The 15,190-nt window shown below is 43.2% G+C and overlaps 1 protein-coding gene across 16 annotated transcripts in view; it reads left to right on the top strand.

Annotated features, from left to right (window-relative positions):
• PDE1C (phosphodiesterase 1C) overlaps positions 1-15,190 on the top strand; it is a 387,838-nt gene that overhangs the window by 176,125 nt on the left and 196,523 nt on the right. For 6 of the 16 annotated variants that reach the window (XM_065052075.1, XM_065052074.1, XM_065052079.1 and 3 more), the window contains exon 2: positions 313-415. The exons of 8 other annotated variants lie outside the window; for them this stretch is intronic. In XM_065052075.1, the coding sequence (XP_064908147.1) occupies positions 315-415 (101 nt within the window). In that variant the 5' untranslated portion in view covers positions 313-314. Of the gene's footprint in view, positions 1-106; positions 416-15,190 lie in introns of those variants that run through there. 2 more of the 16 variants (XM_065052086.1, XM_065052085.1) reach the window with 2 other exon arrangements.

Here is a 15,190-nt window from a genome sequence, read left to right as displayed (position 1 = left end):
AAAGGAAAAAGAAAAAAAAAAGGGCAAACCCGCGTGGGTTCGCGGAATGGGGACGCGGCTCCGACCCGCCCCCCCCCCCCCCCCCCGCCCCGGGCCAGCCTGGGGATGGCTGCCGCCCCCCGCGCGCACCTGGGCGCTCGCGGGCTGCTCGCGGCTGCCCGCGCGGCCCCGCGGGGCGGGGGGAGAAGCGGCGGCCAAAAATGCCGTCGGCTGCCGGGCAGCGTTAAACGGGGGGAGCGTGTGCGTGTGTGTGTGTGTGTGTGGGGGCAGCGCCCGTCCGCGCCCAGCCTTAACCCGAGCCCTCACCGGCAGCCATGGAGTCGCCCACTAAGGAAATCGAAGAATTTGAGAGCAACTCTCTGAAATACCTGCAGCCGGAGCAAATAGAGAAGATCTGGCTTCGCCTCCGAGGCTTGTAAGTAGTACTTTTTTAAATTTTTTTTCCTAAATATCCTTCTCCCGTTTCCTCCCATTGTCATAGTGCTTTCTTTTCCCTTTCTTGCCGGTACCTTCAAAATCTGCCAGGAGTTTCCACACCTGTTATCCATAAATACAGTGACTTAATCTTAGCAAAAGATCCATTTGCTTCCTTCAATTGAACCGCTTGTTGCAGAGAACATACATTTTCCACTGGGAATGTAGAAATGTCATTAATGAGGCATTGTAAGATACAAGGAGTTACTGCCATGCTAACTACTTTAGCTGCAATACTAGAAAAGTTTTGTTGTAGCCTGAATGGTACTTTATTGAATCCTTTGTTTTCAACAATCTTACTATTAAGATGCAACATACAGAAGATGTCTTTTTCCCCTGGAAGCATACCCCATTTCTGGCACTGACATGCGTAATAAGGACAAAACACGCAGAGAAGGCACAATTGGAATACATTTCTAACAGCATTTGTAATGGCATCAAACTCATGTTCCATGGATTGGATTGTACTTACTAATTTATACATTATGCCTGATTTGCCATGAAATGGTGGGACACTGCTGCCTGGCTAGAAAATAAGTATCTGTGCTTAAAGAAGAACTTGGCACTGCAGAAAAGTAAAAGTTTACAGGCTGTAGAGTTTGCGTAGCTTATTTAGAGTCAATGTCTGGTGTCTTTTTCAGATTCTCAGTATGTAAAATACTGTCTACCAGCAATAAGATCCATTACTGGTAGCAAAGCATTTATTTGCCCATCTGTTTTTGGCCAAGGCAAAGAGGGTTATTACCATGTTAAGCTGCATCCCTCCCTGTGTTCAGAACTGTTTGGTTTTTTTCTTCAGCTTCATATGTTAGAGTTATTAAAATTTCAGCCCTCAAGGGAAAGGGGGGAAGGAAGGGAGCAAGGAGGCTAGGGAACAGCAGCAGCAGCAAGAAAGTGTAGAAAGGGTAGACTAATAACTGAAAACAAATGGGTCCAAGAGAAACTTGAGTTGCTCTTTGAGTGTTATTTTCTGTGAGCAGCAATGGCATATTTTGTAAAGCACATCCAAAACTTCTGTAGAACTCCAAGCAGTCTAAGAGACGTGCATGAATATTTATTTCTTTCAAGGCATCATTCCAGGAAGCCTGTTTTGTGAAGGAACTTAATCAACGTAGGTGACAGCTGTCTTGTAAGCCTTCCAAACAGAACAGCCGCACAAAACAAACCCTCTTATTTTCAAGTCTGTGCCATGCTGTACTATTAGGAGTCCTTGAATTTCTGTCTAACGTGGAGTTTAGGAGCATGCTGGTTCGTGTTTCACCTGAAGTTCATAGGTAATTCTTCAGCAGCATTGTAGTTCAGGATTTCTCCTGCTGTTAGTACAAGGCTGTGTCTCCATACTATACATCAAGCTCTGGTCTCTTCTACCTTTCGAAAATTTGGCAAAACTGTAAGGCTTATTCTAGATGTGTAGTAACTCAAGCTGTTTTTCAGTATAGCCCTCTCTGTTGGCAGTGTGTGTGAGAGTAACACGTCCTTTCTGATTTTTGAGATATCTTCACCTAAGCTGGAGACATTTTTTTTTGTACAATTCTTAATCACAAGATGAAAACTGAAATGTGTTCTGCTCTAATTAAAGTCTGTACAAGATTTTCCATTCCCAGTAATTTTGTGGAGGCTTTTAGCATGTGCATACACACAGAGGCAAACTGATCGCAGACTGAGGTTTGACATCATGTTTCCTGACTTTTCTTGTGCATTTTTATGCATGTCTGTATGTGTAAGAATGATTATATGTGCACAACCATCTTAATTAACTCTTAAATAAAATGCTTCATCCTGGAGAGGTCAAATACTGCTTGAGAAGATGTCTCTCTCCCCTGCCTGTGGTACACTGACAGCCATATCACACAGGAATTGATTAAAAAGCACAACAAACAGTACTACCAGAGCTGTGTTGTACAGGTAGCAAGAGATAGCATGCTGCTGGCTGAAGCTGCCTGGGGAGTTGCAGTCTGCAGCAGGCACATATCCAGTAGGTTATTTGATCCTGACACCCCTTCTTAAATGAGAAGGGCTGTGATGATCTAAACAGTCTCAGGTGCTCAGCATTGTGTTGGGCATCTCCTTAGTAGGACTTCACCAATGGCAACTCTGGTACCTTCCTCCCTGTTTTCCCACCCCAGGTGCCAGGTGTTACGTTTATTCACAGTGACTCAGTGGACAAACGAATACTGATCACCTCTTGCAATACCTGGCTTTTCCAGAGGGTGGGGAAGAGGGCTCTTATAATTTTCACCCCATCTCAGCCTACTTAGTTTTGTTCTGTCCTGTGGGATGGTTGGCCTTTGGAGGTTTGGGCATGGGAAGTGTATTTTCAAGGACTAGGGAAGTCTGGACAGTGTGCAAAGGGCAGGTTTTCACGAGACTGAAGCCAGGTGTCTGTTGCAACGTGACTCGAATGTTGCTGTAAGAGTCAGACAAGATACTGAATTTGCCTCTGGAGTGGAATGCAAAGGATTTCTTTCTCCTTTTCCCTATGTATCTGTGCAACACACAGCTTCTTGGTCAGGCCGGCCTTGTTGCTTTGTAATGATAGCAGTATGAGGCAATGGTCCATAGGCCATGTACAGATTCCTTTTGCTTTTACAGTTTAAGAATGAGCTAAAATACTAATGCAACAACATTACTGAAATGTTTTGACTTGACATATACATATTCATGGCTTAATGATTCTGTGCAGCAGTTTATAAGAGAATCAAGTCAGTGGACCCATAATGTTTTCTCAGGTTTAAGGAAGCGTGACAAATTGCCTCACTGGGCAGTAACTCATCTGTGGCAAAGTATTTGGGTGCCTCAAACCGGAGATCTATGAAATAAATGTTGTCTTTTATACATGACCTATTAGATATTAATTTACATTTGATCATAGCTTAGAAAATAATCTTTTGGTGGTTTATTATGAATAAAATTTCAGGTAAAGTTTCTGAACAAGTTATTTCCTGTGTAAAGGTACCATTAGAGGTACATGAAACTCTCTGGGGCAAATCTTGAAAGTTGAGAATGGACAATTTTGGCCATTTTTCTTATGTCGTGCCAGAATGTCAGGGAGAGGTTTCTTCTGAATTTCTCCCTGTAGGAGCTCACTCCAGCAAGCTGGCTGCGTGCACCAGACACGCAGCCATTGGGGTTTCTTTCTTCCCTGGGAATGAATGCACCAGCTTTCCCTGCAGCAGGGACACACTTCTGTGTTTTGTCATCATCATAAATGAATCAGCTTGGAGCAGCTTCACATCTCTTCAGGGATATCTCAGATGGGGCTTCCCCTCTCAGCTGCAGAGGGCTGCCTGCCCCCTAGGAGTGCCTCTGCAGCACCCCGTGCCTCCCTGTCCCCACAAGCAGACACCTGCCTCCGCTCCCCGGCTGCCAGGGAGGCTGCCAGCCACCTCTGCACCTCGCTGGGTTACACACACGCTCCTGCTGAGCCCCTGTTTAGTCCAGGAGCGGATCTTCGTGGTTGTTCGGCTGCAGCTGGACTGCAGGGATCTCACTCTCTTTCCTCACATGGGGCCTGTTTTTGAACAGTTGCCTCTGGTTCCCAAGCAGTGCTCCCTCACAAAGGCTGACAAGTTCAGCCTGCAAGAACCTGTGTTTCTTAAGGATGTGTTGATTGTTTGCTTGTGGCTTCTCAATAGCTGCTGCTGCCAGAAAAAGGGTCTTGAGTCTCTTGTCCTGATCTGTCTTCCTTCCCCCATGGATTCTGTCCAGAAGGAAGTCTTTTATTCAGACTTGTCTTACTCAACACCAGGCTTGGACACCGTGTACATGGTTACTTATGAGTCTATCCTCCACTCCGACAATTGCTAATAACTCACACTGTTAAGCTCAAGACCTTCTGCTCTGCAAGACATATTAGTTAAAATTAGGTGGGACCCATTACAGGGCACAGTTAGCAGCAGAACTTGGAATTAGGACTCTTAAAGCTCCATGAAGTGCCTTCAGTTAGCTCCTTATTTCTCAAGAACAGAGAAAGCACTGAAGCCCTTTTCAACACTAGGATTAGGTGCCGTGTGTGACGGCATTGAAGAATGCAGAGGCATATATCCAAAGAGCTTTGCCAGTTTCAGTGGAGATGTGCTAGTTATGGCAGCTGATGACCCAGCTTGGAGATATTTTCAGTTTGATTTTGGTTGCTTTTATGCAGAAAAATAAAACCTTGGTTTCTAGCTATTACAGTATTACCAGCATCACTGGCATCTGCTGGTGCCCTTGCAATGCTTTAAGCATTGCAGAAGGAGAGGAGAGAAAATGGACTTTAACCTTCTTCCCAGTAGCTGGGATTATAATATTAAATTGCTAAATGCATAATAAATCCCTTCATTCTCAGTGCAGTACTTCCTCATGCTGCAAAAGATGAAATTACAAACAGCAGCAATCTCTGAACTGTGACTCAAATGGGATGCTTGACTTTGACCTAATTTTTTGGACTCTACTGTTCAAAACTGTCGATGTAGAATTGGTTTAAGAAATCTGATGAGGAACGAAGATAGAAATGCATATAAATCAGTGTCTTTGAAAACATCATGATTTTACTGAAGATCTGGAAGAACATTTTAGCAGTTAGGGCTTTTCTTCAGCTTCCTCTGCAAAGCGCCGTGCATCCTATTGACCCTGAAGAGATCCCAGTGTGAACATTTGTGTAAGATCCAGATTTGTCCTTGAAATAAGTGGTGAAGCAGCAACTGATTTCAATGGGAAAACATGGAGCCTTGATGACTGAAGATGATCTGGCAAGTGTTAGCATGCCACTGCTCAGTTATCTGTTTCCCTGTCTTATCTGTATGTGTTCTATGGTATTTTTAGGTTTCCTTATTTGAAAAATGTCACATACAGAACAGCTGGTTCTGCCAGTGACAGTATCTGATCTGCTTTGTTTCATTTACGTGGCCATCATAAACAGGAAAACATAGAGCTCCCTTCCATTTCAGATGTGTGCTCTACACAGTGGGCTTTGTCCCCAAATATTTTAGTTGTCAGGAGATAGTAGAGGTTAAAAAAGCCTCTCAGAAAGCAGCACTTGGTTAGGAAATGTGTGAATTAGTCACTTTTCAAGTGGAAAATGTGAATATGCTAATTCCTTTCCAGAGGTGAGAGAGGCACTCAGGCTGTCTTTGGTCTTGGTTTTGGTCCTCCTGAACCTCCTGAGGGACTGGGTTTAAACTGAAGCCCTGTTCACCCTGGAAGCAGAACTTAGGTACCTTCAATGGTATTTCAATACAGCTGCTGCCATCCTGTTTCTGGTTTGCCTTTCCTAACAAATATAGACAGGGATTACTTCTCAGAGGACTGCGTCAGGAAAGCTCTCTGTAGGTCTCTTGGGTCTGAATTTCACTTTTCCTGTGGCTGTCACGATTCATGGAAGAAGTGAGAAGGTCTCTCTAGTTAGCAAGTGGATGCTGGGAATGTGCTGGAGGCAGCAGCTGGTTCTTAGTTTGGGTGAGCTACTCTGTGGGTATGAATGACTCAACTAGTTTTAAGGTTTGTCGGGGTCAGGTTGATCCATAATATTGTTCTCCCCATTGTGTGAAGAAGGGCTGAATTTTAGCGTTAAACTAACGCATAACAGCTTGCAGTATAGTCCTTGAAGGAGCAAAGGGAACAGAAGTGCTGCCAGCTGCTAATCTCACGACTGAAAAATTGTCACAGGAGAGAATATACTCTAATAAATAGCAGAACAGCAACTCTAGAAAAAGTTAATTAAAAAGTACCGTGTTTGGAGATGTAGTAATTCAGTAAAGTGATAGATTTTGCCACAATCTTTGCATTGCTTTGTTCCAGCCGGTGAATTTTATTTGAATCTTAAATCAATGGATCAGTCCTGTAGGTAACAAAAGAGAGAAGACTTCATGTTTAATACGAAAATGTTGGCTAAGAAATAATATACACTCTCTAGTTTTTGCTGTAATCATAAAAAAAGCTTTTATTCTTCTGAAGGTAGTACAAGTGAATCATACCTGCAGCCCAAAGAGCAATTATTTATTTCAGCAGCTGTAAAAAGAAGACCACAGCCTGCTGTAGAATAAAGGGGCTCCCTTTGTAATACTTAATTTGGTACTTTTCAAATATCACTGCTTGTGATATCACTTGCAATCCTGCATAGGAAACAAGGATATGAAAAAAGTTATTTTGGGGGAAGGTGAGTTTAAGCCTTGGCTCAAAGGGAAATTAAGAATCTCTTTCTGGAATTCTTTTTTAAAACTGTCTTGATGGGATAGGAGTCCATACAGAAAGAAATAAAACCCAGTGGAAGACAGCACTTAAAAATCCTCTGTGTGTGTGCTTGTTTTAAAGGCTGTGAAGCCAGCTCATCTCCTAATCTGCCAGCTTTGGGTGGATTCAAACACTATATTAAACCCAACTCGGCTCTTGAAAGGATTTTTATTTAGTGTGTTTCTTTTTTTTTCTTTTTTCTTTTTTTTTTTTTTTCTGGCAATTCATATGAAATTTTCCTGTTCCATTCTCTCTTGTCTTGTTCCATCAAAAAATCACTTCAGCCCTTTCAAAATACTGGCAACAGTCTGACTCTGATCCTGACCAGTAGATGAAACAAGAATGAAGTTCACATATTAGGGTTGACCCATTAAAACACTATAGCAGCTCTGAAACGTATCTCTACAGATGTGAACTGCTGTCAAAACACTGGGGATTTGGCTAAATCAGAGGTTTTCTAGAAGGGCTTGTTTGGATTCATAGGGGTGTTTTTGATCTCCTGAACTGTGCTGTAAATACTAGGAAAAACGACCTCATTGATACCAATTTGTTTGCAGGGGTGAAATTAGAACCCAGTTACTAGTCTTTTTGAAACATTTTTTTTGTTTGTTTTCTTTGAAAAGGTAGGTTTTCCAGTTAACTGATAGCTTGAGAAATGCTGTTTAGCCCCATGATGCTGCAAAGTTTTCTCTGACAGTGTTAAGCCCAACTTCATGTTTAAATTTGAATTGTAGCTGAGCAATAGTCCTTCCTCCAGCAGGCTCAGTACTGCTCCAGGCCTCTGCCAAAATTTGTCTGCAGTTGTCTTGGATATTTGAAAAGCACATGCATTTTGAAGGTGTGATTATAAATACAAGTAAACCAGAACTGAAATTTTGCAAAAGATTAAGAGTACAGGTCAAACCCTGGTGAAACTGTTTGTGATAAACTTGGCTGGTTGAACTCAATAGAATCAGGATGCCTCTAAAAAAGTTGGTAATAGCCATGTTCAAGGATTTTTGAACTTTCCTGATCAAGAAGAGGGGTGCAGAACTCTCAAAGAGCCATAGCTCTACATGATATGGCTGTCAAGAAGAGGTTTGCAAGGTTGTGTCTCTGCCAAGGAGCCTGATTCATGTCACAGCAGTCGGCCTTGCCTTCTTTGGGAGGACCTCCATGTTTAGTAATTGGTGAGACTAGATAGAGAAGTCCATGTGAGCTCAGCCATGCAGTGGGTGGGGGTTGGCGTAATCTTTCTTGGAGAGAGAGGGAGATGTAGGTGACAATTTAGATATTAAGATCCATATAGACATGTATGATAAGTTTCATGCTTTTCTTCCATATCTGTCAAGCTGTGGAGTCATTTCGTTATTAATGTGACACTTTGAATGGCTATTAGTAGGTCTGTGTCATCATGTTAGGAGTGATTTCTTACACTCCTAGGGACAGATACTATTCATGCACAAAACTCCTCACCAACACAGAAAGTTGCACAATATCCATCTGTAGCACGAATCCTGGCTTGGCACAAATCTCATTTCAACGGCAAGATTAGCACAAATTAAACAGAAGATCTGTGCAGTTTTTAACAGCTGAGACTGTGCAGAGCCCTTGAGCTACAGCTGTGGCACGCAGGGAGTCCCTGCAGAGCGCATGGCACAAGCTCCAGCAAGCACCCATGGGCAAAGGAGCACAAGTAGAGCATAAACCCCCTTGCAAGGCTGAGCAGTTCGGATGGTTGCTGTAAATGATGCTCAGATCGCACTTCCTCCCATGCCTCCTGTGGAGCAGCTGGTTTTCTGGGATTCGCTAGCAGTAAGCAGTTACTGGTGTCTGCTAAGCAAAGAGTCTGAATACACAATTTAAATATGCTCATATACTCATATTCATGCAGCAGGGACAGCTACAGTCATATGGGAGAGCTCTTCTTTTTTTTCAGGCTTGCCTGAAAAGTGAAAGAAGAGGAAGCTGTGGGGGTTGAGGCTGGGAGGGGAGAATTGGGAGATCATCTACGAAAGAATGTACTGACTCATAAAAGAGGTGGAGAGGAGAACCGGAGAGAGCTTTAAGAAAAAAAAGTTGTTGGTGTGAGTTCTTCAGGCCCCTACGTGTAACATTTGTTACATTTATTTACTTCCAGATTAAAATAGCTCATATTAAAATATGTATGCAAGTAGTTTAGAAGTTTGAGTTTTGCTGAAAATCAGAGGGACAAGGGCTGCCTTCAAGAACGTTTGAAAATGCCACCCAATCTGTAGCACAGTATTTTTGGCCTCTGATGCTAACAGGAGACTTTGAAGAAAAGCCTGGATGCACATGCTGCATAAAACACTGCTTCTGTGTCATCTTCTGAGCGTGTCTTCATTCAGGCAAACGAAGTTCTCTTCAGGAGGCCATTGCTTTGTTTCTTTAGAGGATGAGGGGAACTTTCTTTGGTATCTTGGCCATGTTTTCTTTGTAACACCAGTCAAAATTCTCCCTCCCGGTGTTCCCATTAGCATTGCCTGAGCAGTCGTCTTCCCTTTCCCCTAGTTGCGCTCCGCAGAGAGCCTACAGATTTAGATGCGGTTTGACTGGATGTGTAGATGATGTCATTCATGTCGTACAGAGAGCATCTTTAAAGTGCTTTGCAGAGAATGGCTTTTGTATAAATGCTCAGTGATCCTGTTTCTAATTACCTTGACTGCAGTGAAGAGATCTTTTTGCAAATGGAGAAAAATTAAATTCCTGAGTTATGCAAATTTACTGAATAACTTGGAGTAAATTTTCATAATGGTTCCTACTTATCTTTACAGTCTGTGAAATGTCAAATTGCATTTTGAATTACCTATTTGCCTTATGGAGGCAGATCTGCTCCTCTTTTGGGCCAGAGGCAGGGAACTTAGCTCTTCTTTTACAGCAGCCAAACTTTTAATAGCTGGAGTCGCTGTAGCAACCATGGCACCTGGTATATCGAAAGGACAGGACTTGCTTGTTTAAATACATTCTTACATCTGAGGCCTCTGAAGACAGCACACCCCCCCATGGTTGCTGTAGCATCTAGATGCCTGTGAGATAGCTGGTGACAGCATGGAGTAGTGCCTTAAGGAACAGAAATCTCGCACAGCCTCCTCCATTCTCTGTGTGTATGCTCAACGCCTGTTCCCATCCACCCACCCCTCCATCCCAGTTCCCTCTCCCAAAGTTTCCCCCTGTATGGCAAGGAATTCCCACACTGAGACTGTGGGGCAGCATTTTCGAGCTGCAGACTGTGGTGGGTGGCATCACTGCCTCCCTCCCAGTCCTCTTTCCTCTCTTCCTTCCCTCTCTCCTTCTCCTCCTTTCCTCTGCCCTGGTGCCTCATTCAGTGGAGCCAGCTGTGTGGAGGCACACTGTGTCATTCATGCCTCTGGGGTGGAGGAAGGAAAGGCGGGCAACCTTCTTTGCTGTCTGCAGAGAGTGATGGTGTAGTGATGCAGAAATGGTGTTGATGGTGTAGCAGGCAGCCTGATGAAGGTGCCGAGCCCTGCAGGAACCTGCAATTTTGAGGGTGGGAGGCTCTGTGAAACCACTTTTCCTTCTGCAAGTAGACTTGCTCTGGCTGTCCCAGGGGCCCATTGTTGTTCAGACGGCTGCCCTCTGCAGTGTCCCTGCTCATTGAAACACAGGGTGCTGGGAGGCCCAGAAAAAGAGCATCAACTCTTCACAAGAAATTGAAATGTTGCCTTTTCCTAAGAATGAGATTTAGTAATTGGTCTATTAATGAGGAGGCTCTGCTAGGACAATAGCAGTCCTGACTTACTAAGCTAAGTACGGTCACTAAAAGGCTTGAATAATTTTTAGAAACTACAAGCATGCTGAAGAAGGGGTGGTTGGGAGGTGGGGACGGGGAAGTGAACCTTCTTTTGGAAAGGGAACACTGCATCTTTGTGCAGCAATTTTTTCTCCCCATGTTTAGGCTTGTTCAACAGTAATCCGAGTGTTTCAGCCTGTAACCCAGAGTCAGGAGAGGGCCTGGCACAAAACATGAGTTTTAAAATTCTGCGTCACACCAGCTGTCTACTAGCAGACAGAGGGAGTGGATTGTGTTTGGGGGGAGGAAGGTTGGAGGAAGAAATAATAACAAGCAACAGTCAGATAGATTTACTAGAGCTTAGGGCAAGATGCAGATTTGTTTAGTGACTTCACGCATGCGGCTGGTCTAGTCTGATGTAATTCAATCTGTGTTTCCTGTCTCAGTATTTAATCCAGGGTCTGAAGAATGATTCCCCCCTCCCCATCATTGTGCACGCTGCAGAGCCACCCTGCATGAAACTAACTGGACAGCTGCCTGTTTTGCTCCTGCAGAATCTGAATATGTTCATTTTGCACAGCAGCAGTAATTAAAAGAAGTTTGTAATCTGTACATACTTTTTTCTTCCAGGGCCTAACAGCTTTTTGCAACTGGGGGAATGGAATTCCAGCTTAACGGTATTATGTACTTCCAGTGTACACAATACATCAATATTACCCCTATATGTGCTCTGCAAAATCCTGCTTTACCTTGGAATAATCCAAGAGGAACTGTTGTTCCCTTTTACACTCGTTGATATGACTCATTTTCACAAACCCTTTTCTTCAGGAAATGAACAGGATACAACTAAAGAATGCACAGGAAAGATTGCGTATATGCTCCCTTTTTTTGAGACATACTAATGAGAAAGGTGCATCCCACTTGCGGGGGTCGGTGGTGCCATCTAAATATGATGTGCAGCACATCTCCACTCAAGAGCAGTGGGGCGGTTTTCTTCCCTCCCAGCCCCTCCGATCCCATTGTGCACCAAGTGCCACAACCTCTCCCAGTGGGAGAGGCTACAGAATAGTCTTGTTGAGGTACCACCCATCCTGTACTTTGTAGGTCATCACCTTTACTAATTTCAGAGCCAAAAGTTTCATAACTCATCTGGAATGGCCAGCTAAAAGGCAACACTTGGCCAGACTAAGTGTAGAGGTATTTTTCAAGTAAATATGGAAATGTCATGCACTATGGTGATTTGACAATTCTGACTTTTATTTTATTTATTTATATATATATATTTTAAAAGCAAGAATACTGAGAATTGCCCTATATTCTTTTTAGACCTCAGGACTTTATGTTCCTGAAATGTGCTTTCCTGTAACTAGATTTTTATGAGCACTCACTTTTCTTGACAGTGTGATGTTTGTGAAGCACAAGAGAACTTATGTACTAAGAAAAAGCAGAATGAACAGTAGATCATATTCTTTCCAAAGTGTTAGATTTTCAGAAACAGACACATTTTACTTTTTGCTTCAGACTTTTCTTCAGCTAAATCCACACCAACTTTTGTTTTGTTTTGTTTTTACATGAGTGATGGAAAACAGTAAATATAGAGGAAGAACCTCAAGGTTTCATTAATTGCACTGGCTCTACACAAAATCTACATGCATGAAATTATATATTTAGAAGTTTTTAGAACAACATTTGCTGATGTCTCCTGTAGTTAAGATGCCAACACATTAAAATCCCAGTCCAGTCTGTTGCCTGGTACAGGGCAGTTCCAGTACTGAGTTTGCCCTTCTGAGTTGGCCTTGCTGGAAACCCCATTTGGTGACAAAGCTGGAGCACTCGGTTGTTGCCAGAGGTTTCCAGTGCTCCCTGCAGATCCTTGCACCTCAGACTGTCTTGCTCTAAACCTTCCTATACATACAGAATTCAATGCAGATAAATTAAGTAAACTTTTCCTGTGCTGCTTTTGCTCCTGATTTGGTGTGTGTACTGTGCTATGGTAAGATACACAGCAGTTTTGCTGCCTCTTCTGATAGCCAGTGCTGTTTATCAAAGTTTGAGCAAGCCGTGGAATCATTTTGGTTGGAAGAGACCCTCAAGATCATCGAGTCCAACCATAACCTAACTCTAGCACTAAACCATGTCCCTAAGAACCTTGTCCAAACACCTTTTAAAGACCTCCAGGGATGGCGACTCCACTTTCCTGCGCAGCCTGTTCCGATGCCTGACAGCCCTTTCCATGAATAAATTTTTCCCAATATCCAATCTGAATCTTCCCTGGTGCAACTTGAAGCCATTTCCTCTTGTCCTATCACTTGTTACACAGGAGAAGAGACTAACACCCTCCATGCTACAACCTCCTTTCAGGTAGTTGTAGACAGCAATAAGGTCTCTACTCAGCCCCTCCCCGTTGCCTGTTCTATCACAGAGGCTTTTCTATAAGCAGAATTTAAGACATTGCCTCTCAAGCTATGCTTTCTGTGGACTTGGTAAAGACATTAGTAGACCCCAAATGACCAAGTGGGGGAACTGGTTGTTAAGCCACAGGTAAGAGCCCTCTCATGCCAAAAGGTCACAGCAAAGCAGAGGCGGCACAAAGGGCACTGATTGATTGTTTGTGTGTCCTAACAATTACAATCCATTTTGGAGATGAAGCTGTAAGTTTCTTTTTGTCCAGTTGTTTAGAAAACTCAGTAGTTAAGACTGGTGAAATCCAATGGCCAGTCAGATCAGATAAAATTTATCAAAATAGCATTTTCCATGGGCAAAATCAGAGAGTATATTTTCTGACTCAAAATCAGTAAATAATGTATGCAAATAATTCTGAGTTGAGCACAAGCTTCATTTCCACTTTGTAGCAGTACTTGTTTCCAAGATAGGAATGTTTCCCCTCCTTTTTGGGCTGTAAATCTGTTGTGTGTCTCAACTGTCTTTCTACTGAAATCATTGTACCTCTTTCAAGTTGTGAACATCTCTTGTCTTTGTGTGCCTGCACCACACATGCCAGTGCTTCAGAGCATGCAGACTCTCTAATGTACTTAAAACGAGAGAAATCACTGCCTCATCCTCTCATGATTGCACTAGGTTCCCATCTATTTCAGGGTCCGATTTAAAATGACTCTTCTTGCTTTTGAAAAATCTCACATAAACCCTCCATCAAATTTCAAGTACCAGCTGAAACCAGCTGGAATATTTCTTCTTTTATCACCCACTTCTTACCTTTTCTTCTCTGTTGTCACTGACCTCTGTGATCACATTGTTTTTAGCACAGTTCTCGTGAACAGCCCATGTAGAAGAAAAATTAAGTTGACTGGAGAGTGAGTAAAGCAAGAAAGCTAGTCTTCCTGTTTCAGTTAAGCCATTAAAAGCCCAGGAGGAGGTGATGGCATCATACGCTTTGAAGTCTGGTGATCTCAATATATTTCTGAGTTCTGGTCAGGATCCTGAGCTTTGACAGATGCTGGTCCGTAGTCTGTGCTGTGAGATGGGATTTTTATGAATTGGTTTATGCGTTGTTAATAATATAGGCTTTGGTAATGCTACATAAATGCAGCACTAATCCTGTGATGATGACGATTAATTGGTAATGCACTGCGTGATTCAGAATATCGAGCTGCCGGAAAGAGAAGACTTTCAATTTATTTAAGTGATCCCATCAGAGAGAAAATCTAGCTTGATCTGAGCCCCCATCCGCCTCTCCCTGGGAGTGATGCTCTGGTATGAACTGCTACAGCACCGTGATATGGCCAGGGAGGGCACCTGGTCTTGGAAGCTGGGAATTGCTCTTAATCCTCCTGCCTAGACATGGCCATCAAGTGGAAATCTTGGGGTTTCTGGACTGATGAGCTGGACAAAAGCAATAAACATGAATTGTTGGCTCTTACAGGAAAAGGGAGGGAGGGATATCGTTCAGTAAAACCATATAATCACTGATGGGTAACAAAAGAGCAGGAAGAATCTTCCAGGTTTGAACTGTGAGGTAGATTTGTTTCTCTTTTGCCAAATTTCATTTCTTACCTCACTGTTGGTTTGCTGGACTTTGAAACAGGCTTTTAGTAGTGTTGCCTTAACACCTATTGTAATGTCAGAAGCCCAGCTCTGGCAGGAAAGGAAAGCAAAGAAAAAGACCTGCGGGAATGTGGAGGTACGAGGTGGATCTTTCATCATGGTAAGATAGCTTTTTCTCTCTGCGCTTCCGAATGAGCTGGTGAGAGGAGCCCTGCAGGGAAGCAGGGGTGAGCAGCCCTGGCTTGCGTGAGCTGCCAGCGTGGTGGGACTCCAATATGGAAGGACAGACATTGCTGGTTGCTTTTGTTAGCAGATGATTAAGCTCCCACTCACATCTTAAACATCCTAATTATAAAGCTTCTAAATATAGAAAAGTCCCTCTTTCCCTTTGAGCCTATGAATAACTAATTTTAAATATTTGATTGTGGCAACAGTTTTCTTTAACAGCTGTGGTCCCTCTGAAGAAGCAGCTTTTCTAAAATGTTCCTCTTCAGTCAGGAGTTACCCTTTTCTGTGTGCAATTCCCATAGTGTTTACCAACCTCAGTGACAAAACAAGCGTACTGCAGGCAAGATCTGGCAAGGCTTGCTGCATCAGCTGGAGGAGTTACTGTCCTGGTAGTTTCTTGTTCCTCTGCCTCCAGCACAGAGTGGTCAATGTGGACTGTGCCTCAGCTGTCGCAGTACGAAACCCGATGTCTTTGCTGAAAACTATCATTTTTTTGGCAGTTTAATCCAAAAGTCTGAACTTGGC

Source organism: Columba livia, chromosome 2, assembly GCF_036013475.1.
Source record: "Columba livia isolate bColLiv1 breed racing homer chromosome 2, bColLiv1.pat.W.v2, whole genome shotgun sequence".
Taxonomy (NCBI): domain Eukaryota; kingdom Metazoa; phylum Chordata; class Aves; order Columbiformes; family Columbidae; genus Columba; species Columba livia.
Note: the sequence above shows the minus strand (reverse complement) of the source record. Positions and strands in the feature narration are given on the sequence as shown.